The sequence below is a fragment of the Pristiophorus japonicus genome, chromosome 6, assembly GCF_044704955.1.
Source record: "Pristiophorus japonicus isolate sPriJap1 chromosome 6, sPriJap1.hap1, whole genome shotgun sequence".
Taxonomy (NCBI): Eukaryota; Metazoa; Chordata; class Chondrichthyes; family Pristiophoridae; genus Pristiophorus; species Pristiophorus japonicus.
The window spans coordinates 46637539-46652738 of record NC_091982.1 but is presented as its reverse complement, the minus strand read 5'-3'; the positions used below and the strand labels follow the sequence as shown (position 1 = coordinate 46652738).

General features: G+C 43.2%; 1 protein-coding gene across 1 annotated transcript in view; it reads right to left on the bottom strand.

Annotated features, from left to right (window-relative positions):
- Positions 1–15200, bottom strand: part of rxfp2l (relaxin family peptide receptor 2, like) — a 139037-nt gene that overhangs the window by 37204 nt on the left and 86633 nt on the right. Inside the window, exon 11 of the mRNA XM_070883953.1 lies at positions 10933–11004. Within this exon, the coding sequence (XP_070740054.1) occupies positions 10933–11004 (72 nt within the window). The remainder of the gene's footprint in view (positions 1–10932; positions 11005–15200) is intronic.

The following is a 15200-nucleotide window of genomic DNA, read 5'->3' as shown; positions in this document are numbered from 1 at the left end:
CGCATTTGGAAAGAGGTGACAAGATAGGTCCAAGTCAGCATGGATTTGTGAAAGGGAAATCATGCTTGACAAATCTTCTGGAATTTTTTGAGGATGTTTCCAGTAGAGTGGACAAGGGAGAACCAGTTGATGTGGTATATTTGGACTTTCAGAAGGCTTTCGGAAAGGTCCCACACAAGAGATTAATGTGCAAAGTCAAAGCACATGGGATTGGGGGTAGTGTGCTGACATGGATTGAGAACTGGTTGTCAGACAGGAAGCAAAGAGTAGGAGTAAATGGGTACTTTTCAGAATGGTAGGCGGTGACTCGTGGGGTACCGCAAGGTTCTATGCTGGGGCCCCAGCTGTTTACACTGTACATTAATGCTTTAGACGAGGGGATTAAATGTAGTATCTCCAAATTTGCGGATGACACTAAGTTAGGTGGCAGTGTGAGCTGCGAGGAGGATGCTATGAGGCTGCAGAGTGACTTGGATAGGTTAGGTGAGTGGACAAATGCATGGCAGATGAAGATGAAGTAAATGTGAGGTTATCCACTTTGGTGGTAAAAACAGAGAGACAGACTATTATCTGAATGGTGACAGATTAGGAAAAGTGTGGAGGTGCAACGAGACCTGGGTGTCATGGTACATCAGTCATTGAAGGTTGGCATGCAGGTACAGCAGGCGGTTAAGAAAGCAAATGGCATGTTGGCCTTCATAGCGAGGGATTTGAGTACAGGGGCAGGGAGGTGTTGCTACAGTTGTACAGGGCCTTGGTGAGGCCACACCTGGAGTATTGTGTACAGTTTTGGTCTCCTAACCTGAGGAAGGACATTCTTGCTATTGAGGGAGTGCAGCGAAGGTTCACCAGACTGATTCCCGGGATGGCGGGACTGACCTATCAAGAAAGACTGGATCAACTGGGCTTGTATTCACTGGAGTTCAGAAGAATGAGAGGGGACGTCATAGAAACGTTTAAAATTCTGATGGGTTTAGACAGGTTAGATGCAGGAAGAATGTTCCCAATGTTGGGGAAGTCCAGAACCAGGGGTCACAGTCTAAGGATAAGGGGTAAGCCATTTAGGACCGAGATGAGGAGAAACTTCTTCACCCAGAGAGTGGTGAACCTATGGAATTCTCTACCACAGAAAGTTGTTGAGGCCAATTCACTAAATATATTCAAAAAGGAGTTAGATGTAGTCCTTACTACTTGGGGGATCAAGGGGTATGGCGAGAAAGCAGGAATGGGGTACTGAAGTTGCATGTTCAGCCATGAACTCATTGAATGGCGGTGCAGGCTAGAAGGGCCGAATGGCCTACTCCTGCACCTATTTTCTATGTTTCTATGTGTAAGCGACAGGTTGCAACTTCCCCACAACGTTAGCTTGTTGTAATACCCACCTGAGTCCGTACGACGACGCATCACATGCTAGCATGTGTCTTTTTCACGGGTTATACAATACAAGCAGCTTGTTGGAGCATAAAATGTTTCTGGCTTTCTCAAAAACAACTACTTGGTTTTTTTCCCAATACCCAGTTCTCACCTTTACGCAATAACACATGTAGGGGCTCTAAGAGGGTGCTTAACCCCAGTAGGAAGTTACCAAAATAGTTGAGGAGTCCAAGGAACGACCGCAGCTCCGTGACCTTCTGTGGCCTGGGCGCGTTCCTGATAGCCTCTGTCTTGGCGTCTGTGGGCCGAATGCTGTCCGCTGTGATCTTTCTCATCAAAAACTCCACTTCTGTTGCCATGAAGACGCATTTTGACCTCTTCAGCCGCAGCCCTACGCGATCCAGTCGCTGGAGGACCTCCTCCAGGTTTTGTAGGTGCTCGATGGTGTCCTGACCCATGACCAATATGTCGTCCTGAAAAACCACCGTGCATGGTACCGACTTGCGTAGGCTCTCCATGTTTCTCTGGAAGATCGCTGCAGCCGACCGAATTCCAAACGGGCATCTGTTGTAGACAAACAGTCCCTTGTGCGTGTTGATGCAGGTGAGGCCCTTCGAAGATTCCTCCAGCTCCTGCGTCATGTAGGCCGAAGTCAGGTCGAGCTTGGTGAATGTCTTGCCCCCTGCCAGCGTTGCAAATAGGTCGTCTGCCTTAGGTAGCCGGTATTGGTCCTGTAGCGAGAAACGATTAATAGTTACTTTATAATCGCCGCAAATCCTGACCGTGCCATCACTTTTGAGTACTGAAACAATCGAGCTGGCCCACTCGCTGAATTCCATTGGGGAGATGATGCCCTCGCGTTGCAGCCTGTCCAGCTTGATTTCCACTCTCTCCCTCATCATGTGAGGTACCGCTCGCGTCTTGTGGTGAATGGGTCGTGCTTCTGGGATCAAGTGGATCTGCATCTTTGCCCCAGAAAAGTTTCCAATGCCTGGCTCAAAAAGGGAAGGAAATTTGTTAAGAACCTGGGCACATGAGGCCTCATCGACGTGTGATAGCGCTGGGATGTCATCAGAGTTCCAGCGGATTTTGCCCAGCCAGCTCCTTCCAAGCAGTGTGGGGCCATCACCCAGGACAATCCAGAGTGGCAGTTCGTGCACTGTGCCCTCGTAGGTGACCTTGACCATTGCGCTGCCCAGGACAGTGATGAGCTCTTTGGTGTACATTCTCAGTTTCGTGTGGATGGGGCTCAGGGCTGGTCTGAGTGCCTTGCTGCACCACAGTCTCTCAAACATCTTTTTACTCATGGTGGATTGGCTAGCGCCAGTGTCCAGTTCCATGGCTACAGGTAAGCCATTCAATTTTATGTTTAGCATTATAGATGGATATTTCGTCAAAAATGTGTGCACCCAGTGTACTTCAGCATCTGCCTCCTCTCTGTGACGCTCGAAATTGCTTTGGTCCACCATGGACCGATCTTCCTCTGCCACGTGGTGGTTCGTAGGTTTTGCAGAGCTTGCAGCTCATCTGCAAGCTCGTTGGAGGTGCCCCATTGTTCCACAACTCTTGCAAACATACCCTTTGAAGGGGCATGAATAGGCTGAATGGAAGCCTCCACAACACCAACAAGGCGTGAATTGCCTTGCATTCATCATTTGTTGCAGACTCGGAGTCATCTGGGTCACCTGAGGCCTGCTGGCAGTTGCAGACTCATGGTTTCTGCCCTGTACATTTCTGCTCGTAAACACAATTCCAGTTAATTTATGAACATTGCTAGCACTTGTGTGCTGAGAGATTTGTTTGGTGTTATCACTGGTGGACATAAACACCTGTGTTATCGCAATGGCCTTACTGAGGGTCGTTGTCTCTACAGTCAAAAGTTTTCATCGGCTGGTCTCATGGCCAGTGCCCAGTACAAAAAAGTCTCTGAGCATCTGCTTCAGGTAGTTATCAAACTCACATTGTCCTGCAAGTCGCCTTAGCTCGGCGACGTAGCTCACCACTTCCTGACCTTCAGATCGCTGGCACGTGTAGAACCGATACCTCGCCATCAGCACGCTCTCCCTCGGGTTAAGATGCTCCTGAACCAGTTAACACAGCTCCTCATACAACTTATTTGTGGGTTTCACCAGAGCCAGAAGATTCTTCATGAGGCTGTATGTCAGTGCCCTGCAGACTGTGAGGAGGACCACTCTCCTTTTTGCAGTGCTTCCTTCTCCGTCCAGCTCGTTGGCTACAAAATACTGGTCTAGCCGTTCGACACAGGCTTCCTAGTCCTCACCCTCCGAGAACTTCTCCAAGATGCCCACAGTTTGCTGCATCTTTGCGTTAGATTTGTATACTCGTCACCAGTTATTGTGTTCCTAACACAGATGAGACTGCACACAGGGAGGTTATAGTAACAATGACCTCAGTCTTTATTGAGACATTCCAGAGTGAGGAACAGGCCTTAGGGGCCGGCTTATATGCAGTGTTCCCAAGGGATGCTAGGATCCCTTGGGACTTCAGGGAATGCACTCCCTGTTGGCAAAACATGGGAGTGCATGCTTTACAGATACACAAAAACCATCCCTAATGCACTCCAGGAAATCCTCCTCCACCGCATTGCTACCAGTTTGGTTAGCCCAAGCAATATGTAGATTAAAGTCACCCATGATAACTGCTGTATCTTTATTGCATGCATCCCTAATTTCTTGTTTGATGCTGTCCCCAACCATACTATTACTGTTTGGTGGTCTGTACACAACTCCCACTAGCGTTTTCTGCCCCTTGGTATTCCGTAGCTCCACCCATACCGATTCCACATCATCCAAGCTAATGTCCTTTCTTACTATTGCATTAATTTCTTCTTTAACTAGCAATGCCACCCTGCCTCCTTTTTCTTTCTGTCTATCTAAATGTTGAATACCCCTGGATGTTGAGTTCCCAACCTTGGTCACCCTGGAGCCATGTCTCCGTGATGCTGATTACATCATACCCGTTAACTGCTATCTGCGCAGTTAATTCGTCCACCTTATTCCGAATACTCCTCGCATTGAGGCACAGAGCCTTCAGGCTTGTCTTTCGAACACACTTTGCCCCTTTAGAATTTTGCTGTAATGTGGCCCTTTTTGCTTTTTCTGCCCTCCACTTTTACTTTTTTTCTTTCTATCTTTTGCTTCTCCCCCCATTCTACTTCCCTCTGTCTCCCTGCATAGGTTCCCATCCCCCTGCCATATTAGTTTAACTCCTCCCCAACAGCACTAGCAAACACTCCCCCTAGGACATTGGTTCCGGTCCTGCCCAGGTGCAGATCGTCTGGTTTGTACTCGTCCCACTCCCCCAGAACTGGTTCCAATGTCCCAGGAATTTGAATCCCTCCCTTCTGCACCACTCCTCAAGCCACGTATTCATCTGAGCTATCCTGCGATTCCTAATCTGACTAGCACATGGCACTGGTAGAAATCTTGAGATTATGACTTTTGAGGTCCTACTTTTTAATTTAGCTCTTAGCTCCCTAAATTCATCTAGTAGGACCTCATCCCGTTTTTTACCTATATCGTTGGTACGTATTTGCACCACGACAACTGGCTGTTCACCCTCCCTTTTCAGAATGCCCTGCACACGCTCAGAGACATCCTTGACCCTTGTACCAGGGAAGCAACATACCATCCTGGAGTCTCGGTTGTGGCCGCAGAAACGTCTATCTATTCCCCTTACAATTGAATCCCCTATCACTATAGCTCTCCCATTGTTTTTCCTGCCCTCCTTTGCAGCAGAGCCACCCATGGTGACTCACGTACAAGGACACCGAACTCCCTCTGAACAGTAACATTTCCCAATCTCTCACCGTTTAAAAAATACTCTGCTTTTCTATTTTTCCTGCCAAAGTGGATAACTTCACATTTCTCCACATTATATTCCATTTGTCATGTTCTTGTCCATTCACTTAGCCTGTCTATAACCCTTTGAAGCCTCTTTGCATCCTCCTCACAGCTTACATTCCCACCTAGCTTTGTATAATCAGCAAACTTGGAGATATTACATTTGGTCCTCTCATCCAAATCCTAGATTGTGAATAGCTGAGGCCCAAGCAATGATGCTTGCGGTATTCCACTAGTTACAGTCTGCCAACTCGAAAGTGACCCGTTTATTCCTACTCTTTGTTTTCTGTCCATTACCAATCCTGAATCCATGTTGGTATATTACCCCCAATCCCATGAGCCCTAATTTGGTGGTTACAACCTCAAAAAACTTTGATTTATCAAACATGATTTCCCTTTCATAAATCCGTGTTGACTCTGCCCAATCCTATTATTATTTTCTAAGTGCCCCGTTACCATGTCCTTAATAATAGATTCTAGCATTTTCCCTACTACTGATGTCCGGGGGGGGAGATATAACAATCTATAACTGAGCATAAAAATCAAGGAATTTAGGTTTTTAACCCTTTAAATATTAGATGGTAATTTTTCTCTGCTGGCGATGTGCAATAGCAATTAGTGCAGAGCACACCACAAGTGGATCCAGAGCTTGGTTGCTCTCAGGCTTAATTAAACTAAAGGGGACTTCATATTTTCATATTTGGGGGTGTACTATTGGCTGCAGCCATGAGGAGAAGAAAACCTGTCTGCTTCCTATGCCTTAAAAGCACTGGTACCATTAAAGGGCAGGCACAGCTAAAGCAATATGGAAAACCAGAAGGATTTTTGTTTGCAGGTAATGGGACAGGATTATTGTCGAGACAGCTTTAAGATTAACCTATGAGTGCCAGAGGCTGTGAATTGCATGTCAATAGTCCTGATATTTACACAAGAACACAATAACAGGAGTGAACCATTTGGCTCTTCGAGCCTGCTCCGCCATTCAATAAGATCAGGGCTGATCTTCTGCCTCAAATCCACCTTCCTGCACTATCCCCTTATCTCTCGAGTCCCATTGTATCAAAAATATATCAATCTCTGTCTTGAATATACTCAACAATTGAGCATTCACAATCCTCTGGGGTAGACAATTCAAAAGATTCACAACCCTTAGAGTGAATTTCTCCTCATCTCAATCTTAGTTGGCCGACCCCTTATTCTGAGACTGTGACCACGAGTTCTAGACTCCCCAGTCAGGGGAAATATCCTCCGAGCATCTACCCTGCCAAGCCCCTTAAGAATTTTAACTATTTTTTTATATGAATTTTATATATGAGATCGTCTCTCATTCCTCTAAACTCTAGGGAATATAGGCCAAATGTACTCAATCTCTCCTCATAGAATAATCCTCCATCCCAGGAATTAGCCTAGTGAACCTCTGTTGCAAGTATATCTTTCCTTTGGTAAGGAGACCAAAACAGGACTCCAGATGTGGTCTCGTCAAGACCCTATATAATTGTAGCAAGACTTCTTTACTCTTATACTCTAATCCCTTTGCAATAATGGATAACCTACCATTTGCTTTCCTAATTGACTGCATGTTAACTTTCTGTGATTCAGCTACAAGTTCAGGCAGGTCCTCTGAATACCAACATTTCCCAATCTCTCACCCATTAAAAAATATTCTGCTTTTCTATTTTCCCTATCAAAGCGGACAACTTCACACTTCTCCACATTATATTCCAACTGCCATGTTCTTGCTCACTCACTTAACTTGTCTAAATCCTTTTGCAGCCTTTTAGCATCCTCCTTACAGCTTAATTTCCCACCTAATTTTGTATCGTCAGCAAACTTGGATACATTACACTCGGTTCCCTCACCCAAGTAATTAATATAGATTGTAAGTAGCTGAAGCCCAAGTACTCATCCTTGTGATACCCGACTAGTTGCAGCCTGCCAACCCGAAAATAACCTGTTTATTCCTATTCTCTGTTACCTCTAGACTTGACTATTCCAATGCACTCCTGGTTGGACTCCCACATTCTACCCTACGTAAACTAGAGGTGATCCAAAACTCGGCTGCCTGTGTCCTAACTCGCACCAAGTCCCGCTCACCCATCACCCCTGTGCTCGCTGATCTATATTGGCTTCTGGTAAAGCAATATAAATTCTCATCCTTATTTTCAAATCCCTCCATGGCCTCGCCCCTCCCTATCTCTGTAATCTCATCTAGTCCCACAACCGCCACCCCCCCCCACCCCCCTGAGATGTCTGCGCTTCTCTAATTCTGCCCTCCTGAGTATCCCTGATTGTAATCGCTCAACCAATGGTGGCCGTGCCTTCTGTTGCCTAGGTCCCAAGCCCTGGAACACCCTGCCTAAACCTCTATCTCTCTTTCCTCCTTCAAGGCGCTCCTTAAAACATAATTCTTTTGTGCTAATTTCTATTTATGTGGCTTGGTGTCAAATTTTTATTGCACAATACTCCTGTGAAGCACCTTGGGACGTTAAAGGTGCTATACATATACAATTTGTCGTTGTTTTCTGTCCATTAACCAATCCTCAATCCATGCCAATATATTACCCACAATCTCATGAGCCCTAATCCTGTGTAATAACCTCGTGTGTGGCACTTTATTGAATGCTTTTTGAAAATCCAAATACATTACATCTACTGGTTCGCCCTTATGTACCCGACTCGTTACAATCTCAAAAAACTCTAACAGATTTGTCAAACATGGTTACCCTTTCATAAATCCATGCTGACTCTGCCCATTGAGATGATGATTTTCTAAGTGCCCTGTTACCATGTCCCGAATAATAGATTCTAGCATTTTCCCTACGACTGATGTCAGGCTAACTGCCCAATAGTTCCCTGTTTTCTCTCTCTCCCCTTTCTTGAATAGTGAGGTTACACTTGCTACTTTCCAATCCACGGGGACCGTTCTAGAATCCAGGGAATTCTGAAAGATCAAAACCAATGCATCCACTATCTCTGTAGCTACCTCTTTTAAATTTCTAGGGTGTAGGCCATCAGGTCCAAGGGATTTGTCAACGTTTAGTTCCATTAATTTCTCCAGTACTATTTCTTTACTAATACTAATTTCTTTAAGTTCCTCATTCTCACTAGACCCTTTGTTCGCCACTATAACCGGAGTGCTTTACTGTGTAAATATTCATTTAATGTCTCGGCATTTCCTTATTCCTATTATAATTTCACCTGGGACCCATATTTACTTTTACTAATCCCTTTTTTTTTAAACATACCAATAGAAGCTTGCACAATCTGTTTTATCTCTCTTGCTAGTTTACTCTCACATTCTCTTTTCTCTTTCATTATCAATTTCTTTTTCATCCTTTGCTGAATTCTAAAATCCTCCCAGTCCTCAGATTTACTACTCTTTTTAATAACATTATAAGCTTCTTCTTTTAATCTAATAATATCTTTAATTTGTCTCGTTAGCCGTGGTTGGACCACTTTTCCTGTGGGATTTTATTCCTTAGAGGAATATATATTCATTGCAAATTACAAATTCTTTAAATATTTGCCATTGCTTATCTACCATCATATTATTTAATCTAGTTTCCCAATCAACATTAGCCAACTCACCCCTCATACCTACATAGTGTGCTTTGTTTAGATTTAAGACTAGTTTTGGATTTAACTAAATCACTCTCAAACTCATGATCACTCTTCCCCAGAGGCTCCTTTACTACAAGGTTATTAATTAACCCTTTCTCATTGCACAATACTAGATCTAAAACAGCCTGTTTGCTAGTTGGTTCCTCAACATATTGATCTAGAAAACTGTCTGGAATACATTCCATGAACTTGTCCTCCACACTATTACTGCAAATTTGGTTTGCCCAGTTTATATGAAGATTAAAATTCCCCATGATTACTGTATTACCCTTGTTATATGCACCTCTAATTTCATAATTTATACTGTGCCCAACAATACATCTACTGTTAGGAGGCCTATAAACTACTCCTACCAGTGTTTTCTGACCCTTGTTTTTCAGCTCCACCCAAAATGATTCTATATCTTGATTTTCTGAGCTATGATCCTTTCTCTCTACTGTTTTTATCCCATCTTTTATTATCAGGGTACCCCCTACTTTTCCATTTTGCCTATCTCTTCTAAAAGTCAAGTATCCTGGAATATTTAGTTCTCAACCTTGTCACTCTGCAACCATGTCTCCGTAATGGCTATTAGATCAAATTAGATTTATTTCTATCTGTGCTATTAATTCATCAATTTTGTCATGCATGCTTCACACATTCAGATATAGTGTCTTTAGCTTTAACCTATTTCTATTTTTCTCTGATTTCACCTTAAGTCTCTAATTTGTTAAGCTCTTTGACCCTTCCTGACCCATTTATACCTAAATCACTACACTGCTCTACAGCCTTGACATTTCTCTTACTGCTTTTGAATTTACCCTTTCCTGAGTCCTCCCACCTCTCCGTCATTAGGTTAGAGGCCCTATCTACCACCCTAATTATTCAATTCATCAAGACGCTGGTCCCAGCCTGGTTAAAGTGGTGCACATCCCAACCGAATAGCTCCCGCTTTCCCCAGTACTGGTACCAGTGTCCTATGAATCAAAACCCCTGCCTCCCACATCACTCTTTTAGCCATGCATTTAACCTTCTAATCTGTTGGTCCCTATGCCAATTTGCATGTGGCTCAGGTAATAATCCAGAGATTATTATCTGTGAGGTTCTGCATTTTAATTTTGACCCTAGCTCCTCAAACGCTCCCAGCAGATCCTCTGCTTAGCAGAAGCTTATTTAAACGTTTTGAATGGGTTTGTGATGCTGTGACAAACTGCGATGGAAAGAGTCCAGATGTCACTGCAGTCTGCCTTGGAGGGAGCTGCTGAGAGGGCAGACTGCAGTGACATCAGAGGAACAGGTAAAACTAGTTTAGGTATGAAGAATGATGGTGTGGGATTAGGAACAGTGAGATGGTTTGATTGTGAAGCTTATTTTTTTAAATTCGAGGTGGCATGAAGTAGTGGTATGGTCGGTGGGGGCAGGGTGGGTGGGAGATGCTTACTCTGTGATTGAGAAACCATTGTTAATGGCTCAGGAGAGGTGAACTGCTTTAACAACTGTCAAGGAGGCTTATGGTTGTTCTTGTCATCTGCATCTAAATTAACCATATCACGGAAAGGCAGGTAGGGGACAAAGTACTGAACACAGGTTCCAGCACTAAGTTAAAAGTCAGTCAGCAATAAGTTCTGAAGCACAAAACCATTTTTTTTTAATTGAAAAAGTATAAATAACAGCCTGTCGTGCAAGGCTGATAGTGACCAAAGAGCAGCTGAGGAATCAGTAGTGCTAGGTTTTTATGGGAAATATTTGCTCTGGAACAGCATCTTCTACAATTAGAGGACATTTGGGTGCAAGGCCTCCGACATTCATTTGCATGTACTTCACATTGCTACACCCTCTTCAAACACAGTTAGGTATATTTAAAAGAAAAGCCACAGAGGATATTCATGTGCTATGCTATCCAGAAGCAGAATGGTAACAAAGGCTTAGTGTCCATTTTTTCAGCTTTACATCCATTTTTTAGGCACTATTTGGGAGTGGGGTAAAGGAAAATCAGTCTTTATAATTTTAATTGGGTACATGTGGATTGTTAAAATAAAAAAGGTTGAGAAATTATAGATCTTTAGTCGAGAGATTTGGGCAAAGAGACACTTACAGTTCTATCATATGCGGCAATGTCGAGAATGTATCTTCCTGAATATGTCTGATTTTATTGTGGCGGAGAACCCTGTAAGAAAGAAAATATTCTGATTGGAACGAACAGTCACTAATTTAAGTTATGATTTTAAATAAAAATACAGTCTTTGTAAAAATATAGGAGGTAAAATTGGTCTTCATTGATAACAGAAAATGGGCCAATTTACACCCTGCGCGATTCTCATTTCCGTTACCTTCAAGGAGAAGAAAATCAATGGAAAAGAAAATCGAGCAGAGTATAAAATGGGCTACGAATTCGCTATCATCCATTTTGGCTATCATTGAAGACATATTTCACCCTCAGATTCTGGTTGGAATAGTTGTTAAACCAAAAGCTCTTGAAAATGGTCGAGAGATTATTCAATTAACATCTGGAAATAGATGTGCAAAAAAGTTTATGGGTCATTTAGAACAGATAATAGCCAAACACCTCAAGTTCTCAAGGACAAAAACAAAACCATGATATCATGCCATATGCCTATGACGGAAGGTGAGGTTTAAGAACAGATGCAACTCAAGCTTCCCTCTTTTGAATGTCTCCTCTCATTGAGCCTTCTGCTAGCTCTCTTTCTCATAGCAGTGCAGGTTGTAGCTGAAAATAAGAATGTGCAACAGTCGGAATAGGTCATGAGAGGCAAAGCTGTCATGATATGGAATATATGTGTTTGAATAAGACTTGCTTTACTGCACACAGATCACAGTCTTTTTAATATTTACTAACATGTAATAATATAGAACTGTAAAAGTATATCTCAGTTAAGGTAAATAAATTAAGTTGGCAATGTGGAATTGCAGACTCGACCTCACTGAGCAGCCAGGGAGGTTGAAGGAGTCAACATCAGAGGCATGTAGATGCAGGCAAGAAATGAGCAGGATGGCTTCAGTTTTTCTGACGTTGAGCTGTAGGTAGTTCTTTGGGAAGGATATATTGGCTACGGAAGGGGTGCAGCGCAGATTCACCAGAATAATACCGGGGCTAAAGGGGCTAAATTATGAAGACAAGTTGCATAGACTATTCTCTTGAGCATAGAAGATTAAGGGGTGATTTAATTGAAGTGTTTAAGATGATTAAAGAAGTTGATAGAGAGAAGCTCTGGTGTTCAGGGGTGATGTCACAAAGCATTTCTTCACACAAAGGGTTGTGGAAATCTGGAACTCCTTCCCCCAAAAAGTTGTTGAGGAGTCAATTGAAACTGTCAAAACTGAAATTGATAGATTTTTGTTAGGCAAGGATATTAAGGGTTACAGAACCAAGGCGGGTATATGGAGTTAAGATGCAGATCAGCCATGATCGAATTGACTGGTGGAAGAGGCTCAAGGGACTGCAAGGACTCTTCCTGTTCATATGTTCCTACGCATCTGAGATTTAAATACAAAGAGGCAGTCAGGTAGTAAAGTAGCAGAGCTGGAGTTAATATTGTTGCAGAGATTGAGTTGGATATAACCAGCATACACATATCATCAAGGGGCAACCCGTACATGATGAATAAGAAGGGACCAAGGAAGGAGTCTTGTGCACACCAGAAGTGAGTGTTTAGACATGGGAGTAGAAACTATTTGAAGGTGACTACATTGGAATAGATAGGACTGGAACCACAAAAAAGCAGCGCCACAGAAATGGACCATTGAGAAAAATAGACTGGTCAAAGATGTTGAAAGCTCTGGAGGAATTGAAGAGGAACAATGAGTTGCAGCTGTATTTACACATGATGCCACTGGTGACTTTCACCAGGACAGGCCTCATGTTGTATGCTGATCCAGTGGTCAGGAACAGATTGAACAAACTCTAGGGAGTTAAGCAATAGTTGGCTGACAATGCAGCATTCAAAGACTTGAAAGAGAAAGTGGAAAGTAGAAGATAGAATGCTAATTTGCATAGAAAAATCATTGAGGGTGGGCTTTTTAAAATCTGGTTTTAAGAGGGGTTGGAACAATGCATGAGAAACAGGAGACATTGATAATGCCTGTAAACCTATGACCAAGGAGGAGTCAGAACATAAGAACATAAGAAATAGGAACAGGAGTAGGCCATTTGACCCCTGGAGCCTGCTCCGCCATTCAATAAGATCATGGCTGATCTGATCTTGGCCTCAACTCCACTTTCCTGCCCACTCCTCATAACCTTGGACTCCCCTATCGTTCAAAAATCTGTCTTTCTCTACCTTAAATATATTCAATGACCCAGCCTCAACAGCTCTCTGGTGTAGAGAATTCCAAAGATTCGCGACTAGAGAAGAAAATCCTCCTCATCTCCTTTTTAATAGTGTGACCCCTTATTCTGAAAATATGCCCCCTAGTTCTAGATTCCCCCACGAGGGGAAACACCCTCTCTGCATCTACCTTGTCAAGCCCCCTCAGAATCTTATATGCTTCAATAAGATCACCTCTCATTCTTCTAAACTCCAATGAGTATAGGCCCAACCTGCTCAACCTTTCTTCATAAGACAACCTCTTCATCTCAGGAATCAACCAAGTGAATCTTCTCTGAACTGCCTCCAATGCAATTATATCCCTCCTTCGATAAGGAGACGAAAACTGTATGCAGTGCTGCTGCAGGTGTGGTCTCACCAATGCCCTGTACAGTTATAGCAAGACTTCCCAACTTTTATACTCCATCCCCCTTGCAATAAAGGCCAACATTCCATGTATCTTCCAAATTACTTGCTGTACCTGCATGCTAATTTTGTGTGTTTCATGTACAAGGACCCCCAGATCCCTCTGTACCGCAGCATTTTGTAGTCTTTATCTATTTAAATAATAATTTGCATTTTTATTCTTCCTACCAAAGTGGATAACCTCATATTTTCCCACATTATACTCCAGCTGCCAATTTTCTGCCCACTCACTTAACCTATCTATATCCCTTTGCAGATTCTTTGTGTCCTCTTCACAACTTGCTTTCCCACCTATCTTTGTATCATCAGCAAATTTGGCTATATTACACTCAGTCCCTTCATCCAAGTCATTAATATAGATTGTAAATAGTTGAGGCTCCAGCACTGATCCCTGTGGAACCCCACTAGTTACAGTTTGCCAACCTGAAAATGACTCATTTATCCCGGCTCTCTGTTTTCTGTTAGTTAGCCAATCCTTTATCCATGCTAATATATTACCCCCAACCCTGTTAGCTCTTATCTTGTGCAGTAACCTTTTATGTGGCACCTTATCGAATGCCTTCTGGAAATCCAAATAGACCACATACACTGGTTCCCCTTTATCCACCCTGCTCGTCACATCCTCAAAAGAATTCTAGCAAATTTGTCAAACATAATTTCCCTTTCATAAAACCATGCTGACTCTGTTTGATTGTATTATGATTTTCCAAATGTTCTGCTACTACTTCCTTCATAATGGACTCCAGCATTTTCCCAATGACAGATGTTAGGCTAACTGGTCTATAGTTTCCTGCTTTCTGTCTCCCTCCTTTCTTGAATAGGGGCATTATATTTCCAGTTTTCCAATCTGCTGGGACCTCTTCAGAATCCAGGGAATTTTGGTAGATTACAACCAATGCATCCACCATCTCTGCAGCCATTTCTTTTAAGACCCTAGGATGCAGGCCATCCGGCCCAGGGGACTTGTCCACCTTTAGTCCCATTAGTTTGCCTAGTACTTTTTCTCTAGTGATCATGATTGTTTTAAGTTCCCCCCTCCCTATAGCCCCTTGATTATCTATTATTATTGGGATGCTTTTAGTGTCTTCTACCGTGAAGACCAATACAAAATATTTGTTCAAAGTCTTCCATTTCCCTGTTTCGCATTATTAATTCCTCATGCTTTTTATAAACCCGGGAGCTGGGATTGAAAGGGGTCGAGGGAACACATGGTGACAGCATGCAGTAAATTTTCAAATGTACGATTCCATTGGATGGGAAATAGTGTTGCAAGCTTGCCACTCGCCCAATTGAATTTATGTGAGGCATGACCAATTTGCATGGTCAAACCTGACTGGAATAGTTTTGGTGAGCTGCCATGCTGAACGAGTGCTGACGTAAGAACATAAACATAAGAACATAAGAAATAGGAGCAGGAGTAAGCCATACGACCCCTCGAGCCTGCTCCGCTATTTAATACGATCATGGCCTCAGGTCCACTTCCTTGTCCATGCAGCTTGCCAATTGACTCGAGCCGAGCCAGAAGTGGTACATTGGGGAAGTGGGAGAGGAGGTTGGAGAGATAATCCTGGGAAGGGAAGGGGCATGGGAGGACAGGCAGTGGTCAGGAAGA